Genomic DNA, 23,486 nt, shown 5'->3' on the forward strand with positions numbered 1-23,486 from the left:
AGCTTGCTCCCATCAGGGATGTCTGGGAGAGATGGGTGCAACTCCTTCCACTGATGTTCAACCCAGGGCCAGAGGTGACAATAGATGAACGTTTTCTCCCTTTCCGTGGAAAATGCCCGTTCCGGCAATACATGCCCAGTAAGCCAGGCAAATTATGGCATAAAAATCTGGGCATGCCTGGATGCCTACATTGGTGTTCTTCTCCTTGCTGGAGTGTACAGATCCAGCAATGAGGGCACTGATAGTCAACAGAAAAAAAAAGACTTGTTTTTTGCCCTTTTCTTGAAGTAAATATATATGGGTCGAAATTGACACGAAACACCATAGATGTTACTATAGTTGATAATATTAAAATTAAAAAATTTTTTGAACATTTAAGAGATGTGATCTAATACCCCTCAGTAATAGTCAGGTAACAGAACAACCTTTTATTTGTTTACATTATTCTCTTGAGGCTCATTTGACCACTTTTTTATATTGAAAATGAGGGGTATGCTGTTAAAAGAAAGGCCCAGGGGGCCACAACAAAAATATTAAAACCAATCTTTTCATGGATAAGGGAGCCTAACAAGGTAACCAAGAGGTAAGAAACAAATTGGATGATAAATAATTGTTTTTAGGGTATTTTATGGCTGATTTAAGACACGGGTCAAAACCGACCCGTCAACATCAGAGATAGTAACAGAAAGCTAACACCAGAGGAAGGTTAACCATGACTCTGTGCTGTTAGCGTGGCAGCGCAGTCACTTCCAGCTGGTGTAGCGTTCATGAGTAATGTTAGCGAATGATGATAAAGCAGTGCTATAGAGAGCAAATAGCACAGGCTAATGACCAAGAAACTGAGATTTCTGTCTCCAGACTCTTCTTCCATGCACACTTGCCTGTCAGCAAACCTGCTGAGAACATTCAGACTACAAACATGGACACTATGAACTACACTCCCCAAAACTCACAGCGCCCTCTGTCTCCAGACTACTGATTACAGCTGACACTCATCTTCCTAATTACCTCTCTCCCTATTTAAGCCACTCACTCACACTACTCCAGTGCGAAGTATTGTTCTGCTCTTTACAGTTCATAACAAGCCTTGTTATTACTGACTGTCTCTCATTTTCTGACTCTTGCTCTTCCTTTTCTCGTTTACACTTTGTCTTTCCTCTTCTACTTTGTTTGCTGATTGCCTGACCCTCACTAGTTCTTCAACACCGATTCCTGTCTCACGTTTTGGCTTTGACACAGTTTGCACTCTGCTCTCATCTGCACATACATCCGTAAGTGCCTGCACCGTGACAGGATACTTCGCCATCATGGATGTAGCAGAAGAGGCAAAGCAGACTGCTCTTAATACCCAGGAACGCTTATTGGGAAAACATCAGCAGATGCTAGCCGACCTCAATACACGTTTGGCTCAACTAGCAACTGTGATGTCGCAGGCCCTCCTAATGCATTCCAAGTCATCTCCAAGCTCAGCACTGCAACTTCCTGCTCCGGAGAAATTCGCTGGAGACCCTCTCACTTGTAAAGGTTTTCTACTCCAATGTTCCATGTATTTCGCTACTATGACTAGCATGTCTGATGAGCACAAAATTGCTAAATTTCTTTCTTTCCTCATGGGTAAAGTGATTTGATGGGCCAGTGCCATTTGGAACAAGGGCGGTGAGCCGACCAAGTCTTATGAGCAGTTTCTCACTCAGTTCAAGAGAGTGTTCAACCATGAACCTGAGGGAATCAATGTAGGTGAAAGTTTACTCACCATTTAACAAGGTTCCAGAAGCATAGCTGAGTATGCCCTAGATTTCAGGACACTAGCAGCAGCTAGTGGATGGAATGATCCTGCTCTGAAGCCTGTTTTTCGCCAAGGTCTACATCCTGAGATTCTGAGTGAGCTCACCTGCCAAGATGAACAACTCATGCTGGATTCTCTCATCGACCTAGTGATCTGTCTTGGTCATTTCTTGGCTCATCAACCCTCCATTAAGGAAAGTGGGAAGCCAGTTCAAACTTCTAAAGACAGTTCACCCATGGAAGTGTCACGCACCCGGTTAACTCGCTCCGAACATTCAAGGAGGAGAAAGGAAGGTCTGTGCTTCTACTGTGGGAGCTCTGAACATCTGCTCAATCACTGTCCTATTTATCCACCCCATGCAGCTTCTACAGAAGGTCCAGCACACAATGCAAGTCCAGTAAGAAAATTTAATTCCAAATCATTCAAGGTTCTAGTATTATTAAAGTTGGCATCTTCCACCCACGTCCTCTCTGCTTTTATTGATTCAGGGGCAGAGGGGAACTTCATCAGCAGTTCAGTCACTCAGAAATTCAACCTGCCAACTACCCCTCTTCAAAGTGCACTCAGCATTAGGGCCATCAACGGAGAACCAATAGGAGATGGTTTTGTCACCTTGCGTACAGCCCCTATTCACATCCAAGTGGGTGCACTGCATTCAGAGCTCATCTCTCTCTACATCACCACAACTGTAAGTCATGATATTATCCTTGATTACCCTTGGCTCCAGCTTCACAACCCCTTGATCTCATGGCAGAATAAGGAGATTCTACAATAGTCACCCACTTGCTTCCAAAGCTGTATCCCTCATCCTCGGGTCACTCTCTCCTCCACCTCTGTGGAGAGCCCTCAGCCGGATTCTCTGGACAATGCTCCTGAATGTTATCTGGACCTCAAGGAGGTTTTCAGCAAGAGAAAAGCTTGCGGACTACCACCTCACCGACTCTATGACTGTGCGATTAACTTACTACCAGGCATGTCACCATCACGCGGGCATATATACCCTCTCTCCCAGAAAGAACAAGTACAGTAGCTATGGAAGAGTACATTCAAGAAGCCCTCAAGCAGGGTTACATTTGTCCTTCCAAATCTCCAGCTTCTGTGGATTTCTTCTTTGTGGAGAAATGAGGTGGTGGTCTCCACCCATGTATTGATTACAGGAGATTAAACCAGGTATCAGTCAAATACCCATATCCTCTTCCTCTTGTTCCTACAGCCTTGGAACAGCTCAGCTAAGATCTTCTCAAAACTCGATTTATGCAGCTCATACAATCTCATCAGGATCAAAAGGGGCGATGAGTGGAAGACCGCATTCAGCATTACTGCCAGCCATTTTGAATACCAGGTAATGCTGTATGGCCTTTCTTTGGCACCTAGTGTGTTCCAGTGCTTGATCAATGACGTGATACAGGATATGCTAGGCAGATATGCCATCGCGTATATTGACGACATCCTAAGCTACTCTCCAGATGAAGGAAGTCACCAAGAGCACATAAGAACAGTTCTCAAATGCCTGCTTCAGAATCACCTCTATGTCAAAGCAGAGAAATGTGAGTTCCCTCAGAATCGTATCTCCTTCCTAGGATACATCATCAGTGCTGAAGGAGTAAGTATGGACTCGTCCAAGGTATCTGCATCATGTCTTGGCCCACGCCCACATCCATAAAGGACCTTTAGTGTTTCCTAGGCTTTGCTTAGGGGAAGTCATGGCCTAATGGTTAGAGAAACAGCTTTGGGACCAAAAGGTTGCTGGTTCGATTCCCCAGACTAGCAGGATTGACTTAAGTGCCCTTGAGCAAGGCACCTAACCCCCAACTGCTCTGGCAAGAGTGGTGGTGTACCTTGTGTCTGATTAGCCAAAGAAAAACTGATGATGTGATCATCAGTTCGGGCAACTGAACAGGCTTTGCTAACTTCTATTGCCATTTTATTAGAGGTTTCAGCACGATTGCTGCTCCCTTGAAAACACTACTAAAGAAGGGACCAAAGTGCCTCCAGTGGAACCCCACAGCAGAAGAAGCATTTAGTCATCTCAAACATGCCTTCACCTCTGCTCCCATCTTACAGCATCCGGATCCATCCAAGCCTTTCACCCTGGAGGTAGATGCATCTGACATGGGAGTAGGGGCAATTCTATCACAATGTTTCAGGGAAAAATAGAAACTCCATCCAGCGGCCTTCTTTTCTAAGAAACTCTCATCGGCAGAAAGGAACTATGACGTTGGTAACCAGGAGCTACTTGCCATAAAACTGGCCTTGAGGAATGGCGACACTAGCTAAAGGGAGACACTCACCCATTTGTAATTCTCACAAACCACAAGAACCTTGAGTATCATCCTGTACGCTGTCATCTGCTGGGGCAGCGGCTTGAAGGTGAAGGACACTAACAGACTCAATAAGATCATCAGGAAGGCTGGCCATGTTGTAGGCGTGGAACTAGACTCTCTGACAGTGGTGTTGGAGAAGAGGACACTGTCTAAAATAAAAACAATCTTAGACTGTCCTTCCCACCCTCTACATGAGGAGCTGATCAGCCACAGGAGCACATTCAGTAAACAGCTGATTCTTCCATGCTGCACAACTGAGAGACACAGGAAATCATTCCTACCTGTTGTAGTCAAGCTGTACAATGCCACTGTATAACTGTGGTACACTGTCTTACCATTTATACTGTATCCTTAACTCAGGTGCAATATATATGTATATAGGAATCATTGTGTGTATATAAAATCACTTCATTTTGCTTTTACTTAAGTTATTGAACTTTATTTTATTTATTCTTTTTTCAGATGATTTTATCTTCTATTTTTTAGACATGTTTACTTCTCTGATTCAGGAGCTTGGTAGCAAATTTGAATTTCCCTCCAGGGATTAATAAAGTAATTCTGATTCTGTATCTCAGGAATGCCAAGTGGTTAAACCTTCACCAGGCCAGGTGGGCTCTCTTCATTACACGCTTTAATTTCACCATTTCATTCCACCCCGGCTCCAAGAATACTAAAGTTGATGCCCTATCTCGAGTCTTTGCTTCTACTCACCAAGATCCCATTACCCACCCCATCCTCCCATCCCAGTGCTTTCTACAGTCCATCACTTGGGATCTAGACAAAGAAATCAGGAACTCACAACCTCAAATTCTTCCCAACAGTCTCCCACCTGGCCTACTATATGTGCCTAAGCATCTTTGAGGCAGACTCATCATGTAGGTTCATGCATCGCCCATGATGGGACACCCGGGCAGTCAATGCACCCATCAGATGCTAAGGAACAAGTACTGGTGGGAGAACATGCTCCAGAGATTAACCAGTTCATCACCTCATGCTCTGACTGCGCGCAAGCCAAGGTTCCTAGAACACCTCCCGCCATCAAACTTTGCCCCCTCCCTGTCCCTCAGAGACCCTGGTCCCACATAGCCATTGATTTCATCACTGACCTCCCCTCCTCCCAAGGCAATACCACCATAATGGTAACCATCGACTGCTTCTCCAAAGCTCTTAAACTCATCCCATTATCTGGCATCCCCACAGCATCCCAAACAACAGAACTGTTATTCCAGCAGGTCTTTAGATACTATGATTTCCCCAAAGATATTGCCAGCGACCAGGGTTCAGTTTATTTCATGCTTTTGGACTTGCTTCATGGAAAGATTAGGGGTTTCAGTGAGCCTCACGTTTGGATACCATCCTCAGCCAAACAGCCAAGTAGAAAGAGCCAACCAAGAAATCAGCTGTTTTCTGAGGATCTTCTGCATGTGTAACCAGGGGGACTGGGCATGCTTCCTTCCATGGGCCCGAGTATGCACAAAATTCCCTCAAGCAATCTGCAAACCAATTAACACTGTTTCAGTGCATACTCAGTTACCAACCACCTCTGTTCCCCTGGGACGACATGCCAAGCTAGGTACAAGCTGTGGATGATTGGTTCATATGCAGCCAGACAATATGAGAGGAGGTACACCAGCATATAGAGATGATCAATGCCAAGTACAAGGAATATGCAGACAAGCACAGAGCAGACAACCCAAACTTTAATCCAGGCAATAGAGTATGGGTAGCCACGAGAAACCTCAGAGAACCCAACTCCTGTAGAAAACTCCAGCCATGATATATCGGGCCATTCAAGGTGCTATGTTGTATCAATGAAGTCTCGTACCAGTTGGAGCTCCTCCCTCACAGCAGGTTATCTCCCACATTTCTAATCTAAAACCTGCTATCCTGGGCTCCCTTGCCAAAAACACACCAGTCCAGGAGCACCCGGCTCTCAACATAGAGGGTGAACCCAGGTAAACAAGATCCTCAACTCTAGACAAAGAAGAGGGCAGATTGAATACCTGGTAGATTGGGAAGGTTACAAACCCAAAGAACAAAGCTGGGTCTCTGCTAAGGACATTCTAGATCTGCTCCTCATGCAAGAATTCCATGCTCTACATACCGACAAGCCAGCACCCAGAGGTAGGGGGTGCCCTAGGAAGAATGTAACTCCTGGAGGGAGCTCCTCAGGTGTGTGTGTGTGTGTGTGTGTTTGTTTCTGTCAGTAAACCTGCTGAGAACATTCAGACTACAAACATGGACACTATGAACTACACTCCCCAAGACTCACAGCGCCCTCTGTCTCCAGACTACTGATTACAGCTGACACTCATCTTCCTAATTATCTCTTTCCCTATTTAAGCCACTCACTCACACTACTCCAGTGCAAAGTATTGTTCTGCTCTTTACAGTTCATACCAAGCCTTATTTCTGACTGACTCTCATTTTCTGACTCTTGCTCTTCCTTTTCTTGTTTACGCGCTTTGTCTTTCCTCTTCTACGTTGTTTGCCGATCACCGACCCTCACTAGTTCTTTGACACAATTCCTGTCTCATGTTTTGGCTTTGACACAGTTTGCACTCCGCTCTCATCTGCACATACATCCGTAAGTGCCTGCACCATGACATCACCACAGTATTTTTCACTCATAATTAAGTATTGATTTCCCTGTGTAACTTATTTAGTTACTTTTAAAATCAATATTGACAACTGCACACAACAGAGCTACCTGGCAGCCAAAATTCTCTCAAAATCTTCCGTATTTAACAAAGCAAACCTCGTGGCCATGTTTGTTTACAAATTTTCACACTCACTCACTAGTGCAGAAGTTTTGTGTCTCTGACATGTCTCTTTTCCAGTTTTTCAATGTCCGTTGGTATGCTTTTCTTTTGTAAATATGTGTGAAGAATATATAATGAAATTTTGGTAGTATTTTGGGTGTTCAGCACGTCTTTAGTTTCAGTTTTCAATTTATTTATTTAGTGCTTAATTATAGCATAGGTAATCCTAGTAGTAGCACTGGATTAGCCTTGTCTTTTCCCTTTCCTGGGGGCCAAAGAAATGGTTCTGCGCATGTGCAGGAGAAAAGTTTTGTCATTGGATCTTCGCATGAGCTCCGACATGTAAGGTCATGTCTTCATGACTCATTCTCCATTGGGTAGAGTGGTGTGATATACACAGGATAAGTGATATAATTATATTGTAGGCTATCAAACTAAATGAATGAAACCCATCAGAACAGAATAGAATACATGTTTTTATTCCATGGAAAAAGTATCCTGTATCTATAATAATTAAATAATATTGGCTAACTTTGAGTGGTATATCAGATGTATTCCATTCAGCTAGCATGATACTGAACAACTCGAAGATGAGCTCAATATCATGCTAGCTGACTGGAATATATCTGATATACCACAAAAAAAGCCAGCCAATAATATTATTATTATTATTATTATTATTATTATTATTATTATAATACGCGTTCAATGGAACAATTATAGATTTTACAAAAAGTTAAGAACAGGGGGGTAACTTACGGTACCAACATTGAATGCTGAATCTAATCGAATGTAATTCAATGTTCTATCAATCCAATGTACAAAGTCAAAGTTCTAACAATAAAAATGGTACAAGTCCAAAAAGCCTGAACAACCCAACTTATATACAAGGTACAGTTGTGGTCAGAAGTTTACATACAGTGACATGAATGTCATCTTGGATATGAATGTCATGGCAATATTTGGGCTTTCAATAATTTCTTTGAAATGTTCTTTTTCTGTGGCAGAATGTACAGCTTACATCTTTAATTTAACAAAAACACTAGAATTTGGTGCACAAGTTTTAATTTTGTTTGGGTTTTCTGAAATCAAAGCAGGGTCAAAAATATGCATACAGCACACCTAATATTTGGGTAAAATGTCTCTTTGTAAGATTCACCTTGACTAAACATTTTTGTTTACCATGAACAAGCTTCTGGCAGAATTCTGGTTGGATATTTCATGACTCTTCATTGTAGAATTGGTAGAGTTCAATTAATTTTTTTTTCTTGGCATGGACTCAACTTATAAGCACGGTCCATATATTTTCAATAGGGTTGAAGTCAGGACTTGTTTTACACTCAATGTTAGCCTGCTTTATCCTCCACAACCATCTCTGATGCATGTTTGGGTTCACTGTCCAGTTGTAAGTCCCAAGTCGTGTTCAAGTTTCTGATGGTTTATGCTGAAGAATTCTGAGGTAGTCCTCCTTCTTCATTATTTCATCCACTTTGTGCAATGAACCAGTTCCACTGGCAGCAAAACAGCCCCAGAGCATGATGGTCCTACATCACCAGCAGCTGGTACAGTGTCCCTCTGTACATGGTGGTCATTGTGGCCAAACAACTCAATCTTTGTCTCATCTGACCATACAGCTATCATCCAGAAGGCTTTTTCTTTGTCCATGTTGTCAGCTTCAAGCTTTAGTTAAGCTTGAAGGTGTCAATTCTGGAGTAGAGGGTTATTTCTTGGATAGCAGCCTCTTAGTCCATGGTGATCTGAACTGTAGACAGTGATCCATCAGTTTCCAGTTCATGGCAGGGCTGTGCCATGGTGGTTCCCAGGTTGTTCCTGACCATCCAAACCAATTTCCTTTCAGCTGAGGGTGACAGTTTGGGTTTTCTTGAAGCAAAGTGGCTTGGCAAAGTGACTACACCTCACAATAACTTGGATACAATTGTTTGAACTGATCTTGGAATTTGCAGTTGTTTATAAATGGCTCCAAGAGACATTTCAGAGTTATGTATATCTGTGATCCTCTTTCTCAGATCTGCACTGAGGTCCTTGGACTTTCCCATTTTTACTGTGTGTTGGTCAATCCAATGAGTGCTGTAAACAAATCCTTTTTATGAAGGCACAGAGAAGCTACCAGCTGTCGTCAATCATGATCACTAACAGGAAATTAAGAGACCTCGGCCTTGGCAAGATAAAAGATATTTTGGAAGTTTCAGCACCTCTGAATTAATAATCTAAGTGAGCGTATGTATATTTTTGACCCTGTGTTGATTTCAGAAAACCAAAAGAAAATTAAAAATTGTGCACCAAATTCTAATGTTTTTTTTAATTAAAGATGTATGCTGTACAATCATTCTGCCACAGAAAAAGAATAGTTCAAACAAATTACTGAAAGCCCAAATATTGCCATGACATTCATATCCAAGATGACATTCATGTCCCTGTATGTAAACTTCTGACCACAACTGTACGTACAGGTTGACAGTGCAAGTTCAAAATTAGTTTTGGTAGTAGTTAACTGTTACATTGCAGTTGTTCAAAACAAAAGGGCTTTGCTGAGTGAAGTCCACAAGTGAAGTCCTCTTGTAAAAGTCTCCGTCACTTTTCCTGGCCTCCAAGTAGACTTTGACAATATTTCCACTATTGCTGTTTTTGTCCAGTTTTTCGATGTCAGTTGGTATGTTTTGCTCTTGTAAATATGCCTGAAGAATATCCATTGAAGTTTTGGTAGCCTTTCAGGTGTTCAATGTGTCTTACTCTTTCAAAATGTACAACCCCGATTCCAAAAAAGTTGGGACAAAGTACAAATTGTAAATAAAAACAGAATGCAATAATTTACAAATATCAAAAACTGATATTGTATTCACAATAGAACATAGACAACATATCAAATGTCGAAAGTGAGACATTTTGAAATTTCTTGCCAAATATTGGCTCATTTGAAATTTCATGACAGCAACACATCTCAAAGTTGGGACAGGGGCAATAAGAGGCTGAAAAAGTTAAAGGTACAAAAAAGGAACAGCTGGAGGACCAAATTGCAACTCATTAGGTCAATTGGCAATAGGTCATTAACATGACTGGGCATAAAAAGAGCATCTTGGAGTGGCAGTGGCTCTCAGAAGTAAAGATGGGAAGAGGATCACTAATCCCCCTAATTCTGCACTGACAAATAGTGGAGCAATATCAGAAAGGAGTTCGACAGTGTAAAATTGCAAAGAGTTTGAACATATCATCAACTACAGTGCATAATATTATCAAAAGATTCAGAGAATCTGGAAGAATCTCTGTGCGTAAGGGTCAAGGCGGGAAAACCATACTGGGTGCCCATGATCTTCGGCCCCTTAGACGGCACTGCATCACATACAGGCATGCTTCTGTATTGGAAATCACAAAATGGGCTCAGGAATATTTCCAGAGAACATTATCTGTGAACACAATTCACCGTGCCATCCGTCGTTGCCAGCTAAAACTCTATAGTTCAAAGAAGAAGCCGTATCTAAACATGATCCAGAAGCGCAGATGTCTTCTCTGGGCCAAGGCTCATTTAAAATGGACTGTGGCAAAGTGGAAAACTGTTCTGTGGTCAGATGAATCAAAATTTGAAGTTCTTTATGGAAATCAGGGACGCCGTGTCATTCGGACTAAAGAGGAGAAGAACGACCCAAGTTGTTATCAGCACTCAGTTCAGAAGCCTGCATCTCTGATGGTATGGGGTTGCATTAGTGCGTGTGGCATGGGCAGCTTACACATCTGGAAAGACACCATTAATGCTGAAAGGTATATCCAGGTTCTAGAGCAATTATGCTCCCATCCAGACGATGTCTCTTTCAGGGAAGACCTTGCATTTTCCAACATGACAATGCCAAACCACATACTACATCAATTACAGCATCATGGCTGCGTAGAAGAAGGGTCCGGGTACTGAACTGGCCAGCCTGCAGTCCAGATCTTTCACCCATAGAAAACATTTGGCGCATCATAAAACGGAAGATATGGCAAAAAATACCTAAGACAGTTGAGCAACTAGAATCCTACATTAGACAAGAATGGGTTAACATTCCTATCCCTAAACTTGAGCAACTTGTCTCCTCAGTCCCCAGACGTTTACAGACTGTTGTAAAGAGAAAAGGGGATGTCTCACAGTGGGAAACATGGCCTTGTCCCAACTTTTTTGAGGTGGTGTTGTCATGAAATTTAAAATCACCTAATTTTTCTCTTTAAATGATACATTTTCTCAGTTTAAATATTTGATATGTCATCTATGTTCTATTCTGAATTATATGGAATTTTGAAACTTCCACATCATTGCATTCTGTTTTTATTTACAATTTTGTCCCAACTTTTTTGGAATCGGGGTTGTATCTTCTGCTTTTAATCTTCTGGTTTAAATCTTCCACTTTTAATGAAGCAAACCTCACGACCATGTTTGTGTACAAACTGTCACAGTCATTCGCTGGTGCGGAAGTTTTACGTCTCCGATGTTTCTCTTTTCCAGCTTTTCCATATATTTAATAATTACTATATTGAAGAATATCCAGTGAAGGTTTGGTAGCCTTTCGGGTGTTCAGCATGTCTTTCTCTTTCAAAATTCCCTCTAAATCTTCTGCTTTTAATGAAGCAAACCTCATGGCCATGTTTGCGTACAAACTGTCAGTCACTTGTGAGCGTGGAATCTTTTATACATAATTTTACATCTCCGACGTGTCTCTTTTCCAGTCTTTTGATGTCCATTGGTATTTTTTTCTCTTGTAAATATGCGTGAAAAATATATAATGAAGTTTTGGTAGTCTTTTGGGTGTTCAGCGTGTCTTTAGTTTCAGTTTTCAGTTTATTTATTTAGTGCTTAAACCTAGCACTGGATTTTCTCTCTTCCCTGGCTGACAAAGAAATGATTGTGCACATGTTCAGCGGAAAAGTTTTGTCATTGGATCTTTGCATCAGCTCCGATGTGTGGCATTGAGTTGTCTTGACAATGTGCAATATTATAACAATATTGCATGCTGTGTAGTGGATGTTCATTATGTCTAACTATTACAGATATTTTAAGTTCGTTTCTTAGACAAGGATTTTTTTTTTTTTAAGCTTGTTACCTCGTTAACAGTTTCGGCGAGAATCTCCCGCCTTCTTCAGAAACAGTCCAACTGTTTCTGAAGAACAGTCGGACTGTTTCTGAAGAAGGCAGGAGATTCTCGCCGAAACTGTTAACGAGGTAACAAGCTTAAAAAAAAAAATCCTTGTCTAAGAAACGAACTTAAAATATATCAATATTGCATGCTCATTCTCCATTGGGTACAGTGGTGTAATACGTGGAAGATAAGCGATATGATAATATTGCATGCCATCAATAAACCCACTAGAAGGGAATAGAATACATGTTTCTATTCTATGGAAAGAGTGGCCCGTATGTAAAATAATTTCCAATATTTCACTCCAAGGACGTCACTCCCAGTGTTTTTCCTGCTGATTTAATGCACGTTGTCAAAACGGTGAACCGGTTCAAAATTAAAATTCTTTTGATTAACGTGTAATATTTTTTTTTTGTGGACGTGTCCATATAATATAAAGAACACGACACAGTTGCGCGAAGATATGAAGTTTACCTTTTCGTGTTGAAAAAGATACCATTCGTTTACTTCACTCACTCATGATATATACACTCACCACTCAAAGATAAACTTCATATCTTTGCACAACCATGTAATATTCTCTATATAATGATGAACCATTTTGATTGAATTCAGTGTTTGTTGTCATGCAATGGACACTTAATATGCCTGTATTTTAACATTATCATTGATGCTGTTATTACAGAAGCTGGCATCTGTGTCTCCTGATCTGCCACGACTGGTTGAGGGTCTTGGTTCTTGGCCACTCAAAGAACATGAAATTCTGCTGCTGAATGACCTGGAGTCACCTGATACTTGCCCACATGACCTCACCCACTCACATGTGAGTACTCTGAAAGTTCTTACTGGAAATTTATTCTTGTACGTAATGAAATAGTGTGTGCATTCTGAAGCAATGTTTGACCTCTTCTGCACTCTGATTAAGTATTAGGCATTATTAAACTACTGTGTAGGCCTACCTAATGTGAAAAAAAAGAGAAGTTGATATGTGAGAGTTTATATGCAACAGTGTTACATTTTCATCATTTAAAAGTAGACGATCTAGACAGAACTTCCATAATGTCATTAAAAATATTTACCCCACCTAAAGTATTTCTTTATAAGATAAAAGCTTTTGCCAAATAGCTAATGCCATAGTAAATATTTCAGATCAGATCGGCTGTTTGGTCCACTGCAAAAGACTTGTGTTATTTATTTATCTTTTGGTATTTCTTTCATCCTAACTGATAAAAATTAATCTAATTAAAATTTTGTTTGTTTCAATATGATTGCTGTACAATATTACACAATCATGGAACATGACTGCAATAATTTCAAATAATCAAGGTCAGCTAATTATATAGATAATGATTATATAGATAATGGGATAAGCCATAAAATGAAATTAATGTATGAACACTAACTGGACATGAATTCCAGCATTTGGGACAGACCCATAAAATGGCTGATATTCTAAACAGAAAAGAGCTCATGTTTTTGTAAGAAAACTAACAAAGCATGACTTGTAGCATTTCACACAGAGCCTCTGCCATTTTGATGCCATAGTATTTAGCTCTCTCTTTCTGTGTGTGTGTGTGTGTGTGTGTGTGTGTGTGTGTGTGTGTGTGTGTGTGTGTGTGTGTGTGTGTGAAATACAGAGCCAGAGAGGAGCTGATGTGTGTGTGGTTCAGAATGCTAGTGCATGTCACCCAGTTAAGTCTGACAGCCTCGTCCTTCAGATCAACAAGTTTTTGATTGGTCTACAGTCTGGGCAAGAGAGGCAGCGTTATTTTCGATTGGCCAGTCAGCACGTCTGTGATGATGACACAAATCGTTCTGTTTCATCCATCGAAGAGGATTTCCTCACAGCTTCTGAATATCTGGGGGAAGAAAGTGAGGATGAAAAAAATGGTGATTAACACTATCTATCTATCTATCTATCTATCTATCTATCTATCTATCTATCTATCTATCTATCTATCTATCTATCTATCTAAGTATATTAATCCATCTGTCCACATGCAGGTGTATGCAAAAGTTTGGGCACCTCTATCTGCCAAAGTGGTTTTACTAAGTTCTGATTTAGAAGGATGTCCAAACCTTTGCACTTGCCACAATTACTATTTATTCTATTCTTTAAGTATAGCAAATATAAAGTAACTGTGCATTCTTATTTGCATAAAAAATGTTAAATAGTTTGCTGTAGAGGTTGCATTTACATATTTCAACAAAATATGTAATTTGACTAGGGGTGCCCAAACTTTTGTACAACTGTATCTGCCTGTTTTTGAGTTGTCTGTCTGTCCACCTGAGAGTCTCATTAGTATTATATCTCAAAAACGAGTGGTTGAATGTTTATCAGATGTATATGGAATTATCACTGTAATGAGCAAATTAAATGATTACATGTTGGAATTGTGCCAAACAGGATCAAGGTCACATCAAATCAAATCAAATCAAATCAAGTTTATTTGTACAGCGCTTTTAACAATAAACATTGTCGCAAAGCAGCTTTACAGAATTTGAACGACTTAAAACATGAGCTAATTTTATCCCTAATCTATCCCCAATGAGCAAGCCTGTGGCGATGGTGGCAAGGAAAAACTCCCTCAGACGACATGAGGAAGAAACCTCGAGAGGAACCAGACTCAAAAGGGAACACATCCTCATTTGGGCAACAACAGACAGCCTGACTATAACATTAACAGTTTTAACAGGTATAACCCTCAACTGTCCTCATGGGGCCATCCTTCACAGGTGTGGGGCGATAAAACTCCGACCAGACACAGGGCACCAGGATGGATCAAGCAGGTCCGAGGGGCAGAAGAGGCCAGCATCTCAATCCCAGGATCAACATGTAACTCAGAGGGACAGATGGGGGGGGGGGAGAGAGAGAGAGAGAGAGAGAGAGAGAAAACACATTGTTAGGTATGCCCTAAAAATGACAAGTATTAAATCTGTGTGGTAGGCTCGCAGAGACGAGAGTCTTTACATCAGGCATAACACACAATGGCATGTTAATATGGTAAAAAATATATCATGACCTGCTCTAGCTGGATGCTTGATTGGGTGATGGGAGCACACTCCTCAGCAATGATGAGATGCAGATGGGACCCTTAGGGCTGGCCAAGACAATTCAGTTACATTTCACCGGGTCTGGGACATGCGACAGAATGTCTGACGGCCGATTCCCTGCAGGCTACGATAGCCAGTCGAGGTCCCCACCGTCTCCACCAAAAGATTTCCTGTTGACTCCATGTAACTCAGAGGGACAGATTTGTGGTGGGGGGGGGAGAAAGAAAACACAGGTGGTTAGGTATGCCCAATGTCACCTGAATAAGTAGGAACAGTATACATATTGCACCGAGTACAAGCAGGGACTCCGGCAACTAACTATGACAGCATAACTAAAAGGAGAGAGCCAGAAGGTAACACAGGCATGAGGGAGCCCCGGGACATAAAGCAGCCAGCCACTACACCGTCAACAAACTCGAGTGAGCAAGCGAGTGGGGACTGACAGCATCCATACATCCCAGTTTACCAAAACACTCTATGTCTGAGGACCCTCCAGATCTACTCCTTTACCTCATAAACACCATTAACAAAAGGCTTGACTAAACAGATATGTTTTCAGCCTAGACTTAAATGCTGAGACTGTGTCTGATTCCCGAACATTACTTGGAAGGCTGTTCCATAACAGTGGGGCTTTGTAAGAAAAGGCTCTGCCCCCTGATGTAGCCTTCACTTTACGAGGTACCAGCAGATAGCCTGCACCTTTTGATCTAAGTAGGCGTGGCGGGTCATAGAGGAGCAGAAGTTCACTCAGGTACTGTGGTGCGAGACCATTTAGTGCTTTAAAGGTCAATAGTAGTATTTTATTATCAATACGAAATTTGATTGGGAGCCAATGCAGTGTGGATAAGACAGGCGTGATGTGGTCATATTTTCTAGTTCTAGTAAGGACTCTTGCTCCTGCATTTTGAACTAACTGGAGCTTGTTTATGCACTTATTGGAACATCCAGACAGTAAGGCATTACAATAATCCAACCTGGAGGTAACGAAAGCATGGACTAGTTTTTCTGCATCATGCAATGACATTAAATTTCTTATCTTTGCAATATTTCTGAGATGAAAGAAAGCTATCCGGGTGATGTTATCAATGTGAGTTTCGAATGAAAGACTGGGGTCAATAATCACTCCGAAGTCTTTTACTGCTGCACGTGAAGAAACAGAAAGGCCATCCAGAGTTACTGTGTAATCAGAAAACTTACTTCTAGCTGTATGTGGTCCTAGCACAAGTACTTCAGTCTTGTCAGAGTTAAGCAGAAGGAAATTAATAAGCATCCAGTGTCTAATGTCCTTAACACATTCCTCAGTTCTATTAAGCTGGTGTCTCTCATCAGGTTTTGCAGAGACATACAACTGTGTGTCATCAGCATAACAGTGGAAACTAATACAATGTTTACGAATAATATCGCCCAGAGGTAACATATATAGAGAAAAAAGCAGTGGACCCAAGACAGAACCTTGTGGAACACCAAACTTTACCTCGGTACGTCTAGAAATATCACCATTTATATCAACATACTGATAACGATCAGTTAGATAAGACCTGAGCCAGGAGAGGGTCATTCCCTTAACTCCCACAACATTTTCTAGTCTATCCAGAAGAATGGAATGATCAATGGTATCAAATGCTGCACTAAGGTCAAGCAACACAAGTAGCGAGACACAGCCCTGATCAGACGCCAACAGTAGGTCGTTTACTACTTTAACCAGTGCTGTCTCTGTGCTATGATGAGGTCTAAATCCTGACTGATACATTTCATCTCATCTCATCTCATTATCTCTAGCCACTTTATCCTTCTACAGGGTCGCAGGCAAGCTGGAGTCTATCCCAGCTAACTATGGGTGAAAGGCGGGATACACCCTGGACAAGTCACCAGGTCATCACAGGGCTGACACATAGACACAGACAACCATTCACACTCACATTCACACCTACGGTCAATTTAGAGTCACCGGTTAACCTAACCTGCATGTCTTTGGACTGTGGGGGAAACCGGAGCACCCGGAGGAAACCCGCACAGACATGGGGAGAACATGCAAACTCCGCACAGAAAGGCCCTTGCCGGCCATGGGGTTCGAACCCGGACCGTCTTGCTGTGAGGTGACAGCGCTAACCACTACACCACCGTGCCGCCCCACCCTTGGAAAATATTTATTTTATTTATTTTTTTAAAAAGCCAAGTTTAGTTGCACCAGTCTTCCCGGAGTGAGCCAAGGGTTGTTGGTAAAACACAGGATGGAACGGGACAGGACATATCACTCGGGCTAGGGTGACCACCTGTCCCGCATAGCGCGTGCGCGTACAGCATTTGAAGCTGAATTTATGCGTCCCGCAAATTCAGAACGTGTCCCACATAATCGATGCTTGCTGAGGGGGATGTCGCTCTCCCCGGGCCACCCAGGCAGCCAAACGAATATTACTTGACATTTCAGCACACCACCGTCGCCACTATAGACTGTAGAACAAAACCACACATACACCCCTCACAACTGACTGGTTGTTGTCAACTTTTTGTTGTTGCCATGACACTGCACTCACGTGCACAGACAGTAACGAGGGACGCAGGTGCAACGCATGCATTGCTTTCATATTAAAAAATGGAGAAAGGTACCGGGGAGATGGCAGGTGAGGCACCGCCACCTCCAGTTAAAAAGAGAAGGTGTATGTACAGGAAAGAGTGGGAAAATGAATATTTGTGGCTGAAAGGGGTTGAGGGGGATACCGAGAGGGCTTTTTGTGACCTTTGCAAAACATCTTTCTCAATCGGACATGCATGCATGGATCTTAGTTCCATGGCGGGGAATACGATGTGAAACGACACAGGCTCGTGGAGACTCACAAGAAAAGTGTGCAACAGAAAGATGCTTTCCTCCGACCTAAAAACGACTCTCTAGCTGACAAAGTGACTGCGGTTGTGAGTTAAGAGACTTTTTTCTACTGTTTCTGTGGTGCTGAGCCACTACAATTCCTGTTAATCCACTGAAAACTAAATGGAGACTTGTCACTATTCCTGCTGTTCTGATGCACTGCAAAGCCTCAGACTCAATATTATATTATGATTGATTTAAAGTGAATAAATTGTAATGGAAAATACAACCCTGATTCCAAAAAAGTTGGGACAAAGTACAAATTGTAAATAAAAACGGAATGCAATAATTTACAAATCTCAAAAACTGATATTGTATTCACAATAGAACATAGACAACATATCAGATGTCGAAAGTGAGACATTTTGAAATTTCATGCCAAATATTGGCTCATTTGAAATTTCATGACAGCAACACATCTCAAAAAAGTTGGGACAGGGGCAATAAGAGGCTGGAAAAGTTAAAGATACAAAAAAGGAACAGCTGGAGGACCAAATTGCAACTCATTAGGTCAATTGGCAATAGGTCATTAACATGACTGGGTATAAAAAGAGCATCTTGGAGTGACAGTGGCTCTCAGAAGTAAAGATGGGAAGAGGATCACCAATCCCCCTAATTCTGCGCCGACAAATAGTGGAGCAAAATCAGAAAGGAGTTCGACAGTGTAAAACTGCAAAGAGTTTGAACATATCATCATCTACAGTGCATAATATCATCAAAAGATTCAGAGAATCTGGAAGAATCTCTGTGCGTAAGGGTCAAGGCCAGAAAACCATACTGGGTGCCCGTGATCTTCGGGCCCTTAGACGGCACTGCATCACATACAGGCATGCTTCTGTATTGGAAATCACAAAATGGGCTCAGGAATATTTCCAGAGAACATTATCTGTGAACACAATTCACCGTGCCATCCGCCGTTGCCAGCTAAAACTCTATAGTTCAAAGAAGAAGCCGTATCTAAACATGATCCAGAAGCGCAGACGTCTTCTCCGGGCCAAGGCTCATTTAAAATGGACTGTGGCAAAGTGGAAAACTGTTCTGTGGTCAGACGAATCAAAATTTGAAGTTCTGTATGGAAATCAAGGACGCCGTATCATTCGGACTAAAGAGGAGAAGGACGACCCAAGTTGTTGTGAGCACTCAGTTCAGAAGCCTGCATCTCTGATGGTCTGGGGTTGCATTAGTGTGTGTGGCATGGGCAGCTTACACATCTGGAAAGACACCATCAATGCTGAAAGGTATATCCAGGTTCTAGAGCAACATATGCTCCCATCCAGACGATGTCTCTTTCAGGGAAGACCCTGCATTTTCCAACATGACAATGGCAAACCACATACTGCATCAATTACAGCATCATGGCTGCGTAGAAGAAGGGTCCGGGTACTGAACTGACCAGCCTGCAGTCCAGATCTTTCACCCATAGAAAACATTTGGCGCATCATAAAACGGAAGATACGACAAAAAAGACCTAAGACAGTTGAGCAACTAGAATCCTACATTAGACAAGAATGGGTTAACATTCCTATCCCTAAACTTGAGCAACTTGTCTCCTCAGTCCCCAGACGTTTACAGACTGTTGTAAAGAGAAAAGGGGATGTCTCACAGTGGGAAACATGGCCTTGTCCCAACTTTTTTGAGATGTGTTGTTGTCATGAAATTTAAAATCACCTAATTTTTCTCTTTAAATGATACATTTTCTCAGTTTAAACATTTGATATGTCATCTATGTTCTATTCTGAATAAAATATGGAATTTTGAAACTTCCACATCATTGCATTCCGTTTTTATTTACAATTTGTACTTTGTCCCAACTTTTTTGGAATCGGGGTTGTAAATAAAATTGAGTAGCTTCAGTAAATCATAAGTGGAAGTGTGTCTGTCAAGTCATTGAATGGTCAAAATATTATGAATGTTTATTTAAAAAAAAACACATTTGGTGGCCTGTTCATGACCATACATCACCAATAACAGCAGAATAGGATATTATTGATATACCATGTAAGGTAGTATGTGCTAGAAATGCGTAAACCACTATCTGTGAGTCTTCCAGCGGCCGGCACGGCACAGTGGGGGCGGCGTCCCACATTGTCCCTCAAAAATATACCCCTTGTTCCCCCTTGGGCTTATGAGCAGCTGGTCACCCTAACTCGGGCAGTGACCACCCTGTGGTTGTTGCTAAAACCAGTGGCCTTCCATTCCATCCTGGGTTTTAGTAATTGCCTGAGTCAAGCAGTAATGGCAGAATACTCAGTAATGGAGAAAATGGAGAATGAGTGGAGCAGGTGTCTGATTCCTTCACTGGACATTGCTGCCATCTCGCCCTTACATGGAAGAAGCAAATGAACAGAGAACTGAACTAACAACTGAAAGTCAGATTGTTTCAAAACAATCAGCCACAAGATCGGCCTTCAAGAAGCGAGAACACAGACGGGTAAGCTCCGACTCTTATTTGGATACAAAACAACAAAAACGACACATGTTTTTTACCTGCATTTAGATTAATACATGTAACTTGTATTGTGTGTTTAAAGCCTCACTTACAACCCGCCATAAGTGTTTTGGACATGCACGAGTCGCAGGGTTTGGTAGCTCGCAGCCGTGCCACAGGGTCGCAGTGAACCCAGGGGAAGGTTTGGGGAGGAGTATGGGCAAATTATTTGTCAAGTACAGGTTGCACACCTGACTTCCTCGAGGCGTGGGAAAAATTGCGCCATTAGCCCGTGAAAAGCATATGTCTGATGTGTGTGATCAGTGTGTGTTCAGTGAGTGTGGAGTGTGTGAGACTTGCATTTTACCAGTTTCCTGCGCTACGAGTTTGGGCCGCACTTGTGAAGGAGTGGGTATAAAACCAGCGTGTCTGCAGCATTCTGCATCTGTCTTTCAACTGAAGAACATTGGATATTTTGTGGGAAAAATGTAAAAATTTTCAGTTTAAAGTTTAGAAAATGGAACCCAAGAAGAACCGAGCAAAAGTGAAGTAATCCAGCCTGAAACAGCAAAGGGGGAGGAGGAAGAAGAATTTGATGATGGTAGCAGCACTGGCGAGCCCTGCATGGACAGGGAGAAGTATGCCTTCAAGCCGGCAGAAGGCACAGCACCCCGCCAGAGGTATTTTCACAGGTAAATACTAATTAAACCTCTTGCGCTATAATACACATGCTTTAAACATTCATTTCAGTATCTATATGCTTATGTAATTAATATTATAATATGCTGATTTTCATGTATGTTTCAGCTAACAACGCCCAGAAGTGAAGACATTGCAATCCTATCATCAGTGTCAGGCCATTGTGCCATGCTCAGTGATGAGGACAAGGACATCCCGACACCCTGTCCCACCACTCAGCAGGAGTAGGAGCAGGACAGTAGCTCAGAGTCAAAGTGTGTTTCAGTGCTCAAACTGTTTGGCTATTTAGTTGGGATTTTTTACAATGTAATAAAATGTGTTATTCCCTTATACTCATGGTTATTATTTGACGTTTGCATGGTAAATTAACATATACTCAAATAAAAATAGCAAATGAGGTGGTCTTCTTCCTTTCTACAATGCTACACACTACATGATCGCTTTCTTGGTTCCTCCCCTATATATATAATATATATACCCAGAGTCTTGCCCCTCGTGTCGTGTGTAGGTCGCATGCAGGTCGCAGGTCGCGTGTGCTGCGTGAACGCCACACATAGGGGTAGAAAGTGAGATATACTTCTGTCTTGCGGGCCGCACAAATAGCAAGTGTGGAATACTTGTGTAGTACTTCTGAGGCACGTCTCTCATACAGTGACCGTGCGTCACTCATACATCTTACTGTCATTGCAAAAAGCCCCTACTAGCCGCGCTGCTGACTTGGTTCAGGTGTGCAAAAGGAGTACGGGTCCCATACGTAGTGTATGCATTCTTGATTTGTCACAAGACCCGTAGAATTTGCATGTGCAGTCTGCAACCTTTTATGGCACTGAACACACGCAAGTGTCGCACAAGTCTCAAGCACGGTTTTGCCAAATTTTTTACCGTAGACCACCTGTAGTAGCACGTACGGCGGGTTGTGAGTGAGGCTTAAGTTACCGGTATAAGATTATTTAATTTGTTTCAGAATGTGATTGTCTCAGTTCATCTGATTATTTAATTAGCCTTTTATGTTTTATCAGTGAAAATGCATACATGTACATGTATGTTGCATAAGTTATAACACCTATCCTGTTTTAATGAGAGTCAACCCACAATCAGTGAAGTCAAATCAGTCTTAGTTGAGCAAGTCGGTAACGGTATTTCTTACTTTCACCATAAATTTTTATTTATATGACTTTGGTCTATAGCTGTAAAAGGCCTCGGCCTTAAAACTGGTTCCTGCTGTGACGTCACGTACTCAGGGCTGGCTGGCTCAGCAAGACAGCTCAAATGCCAACTTTGCGGTCGATTTTAACTCTCAAAAATATATATATTTTTTTATTCCCATTTATGCAGCGTACAAGAGTCAAGGGTGGAGATACTATCCACTCAGAAATGTATTTAAAAATAAAGGCTCTGCATATCTGCTTTAAGCCTCCAGCTTAGTACATTGTTGCCCTTTCTAACCTTGCCATCATAACCAAATTGTTGGAATGCTTTGCATCTTTTCAACTGCAAACTTTCATCATCAATAACAATCATTTCTACTTCAGTCTAGTTTTTGTACACTGAAATGTGACATTATTTAGAACACATTTTATTGTCTCAGCACAAATCAGCCATCAATGCTGTACAAAAGTAGTGGGTGATAAAACGATAGCAATATGTACCATCGATAGACACTTGATCCATAGCAATGAGAAAATTGTTCAATAGAATGTTCATAGTTTCATTGACCAAACCATCAAGAAAGCAGATAACAAATACTCAAAGTTCGGTTGCATGAACAAACTCCAAGCGTGCTCCCTCCTTCACTCATAAACAGCCTATCAACCAAAATGAAACATCTTATCATGATAAATTTTTCAGCTATATCGCCCAGCCCTATTCCTAAGTTGTCCTTCAAGAACACTTTGGCCTTTTTTATTTCAGTATTTAATCATGTTTTATCTTTGTTATGTCTTAATGATCACTGTAGTGCCAATGATACACAAAGCAACAACTACACTAAAATTATGTATTTGAGATATTAAACACTATTTTTTCTATCAAATTCAGAAGTTTTACCCATTGGACCAAAGTGACTTGGAATAATGTCCTCTAACATTGTTCTTATATTCACATACACTAGGAAGAGGATCCAACAAAATAGGTGAATAGGTAGAAACACACCCAGCACTCACTTCAGCAACAAATAAACAAAACAGGACTCTCAGATACACAAGTGGCAGCATAGAGCAGCAGAACAGCATACTCTCAACCAGAAAGTAGAAACATCAACAGAAGATGATCATTATAATAACAAAATAGTGTTAAAGATTGATTGATGGGAAGTTCCAAAGAAGCTGAGGGTTAATGCAATGAGATGCACACTCCATTCAACAGCCACAAGGCAAGACTAATCTATAATTAAACTCTCATGAGGAATAAGACAGAGCATGGTGTGAAGGTTAGGCTCACCTCAGAGC

At 41.5% G+C, this 23,486-nt stretch overlaps 1 protein-coding gene across 1 annotated transcript in view; it reads left to right on the plus strand.

Moving 5' to 3' along the window:
- sphkap (SPHK1 interactor, AKAP domain containing) overlaps positions 1 to 23,486 on the plus strand; it is a 345,056-nt gene that overhangs the window by 206,492 nt on the left and 115,078 nt on the right. The window contains exons 7-8 of the mRNA XM_060924329.1: positions 12,681 to 12,818; positions 13,633 to 13,885. Coding sequence (XP_060780312.1) covers positions 12,681 to 12,818; positions 13,633 to 13,885 — 391 coding nt within the window. The remainder of the gene's footprint in view (positions 1 to 12,680; positions 12,819 to 13,632; positions 13,886 to 23,486) is intronic.

The sequence above is a fragment of the Neoarius graeffei genome, chromosome 6 (assembly GCF_027579695.1).
Source record: "Neoarius graeffei isolate fNeoGra1 chromosome 6, fNeoGra1.pri, whole genome shotgun sequence".
In the NCBI taxonomy this organism is placed as follows: domain Eukaryota; kingdom Metazoa; phylum Chordata; class Actinopteri; order Siluriformes; family Ariidae; genus Neoarius; species Neoarius graeffei.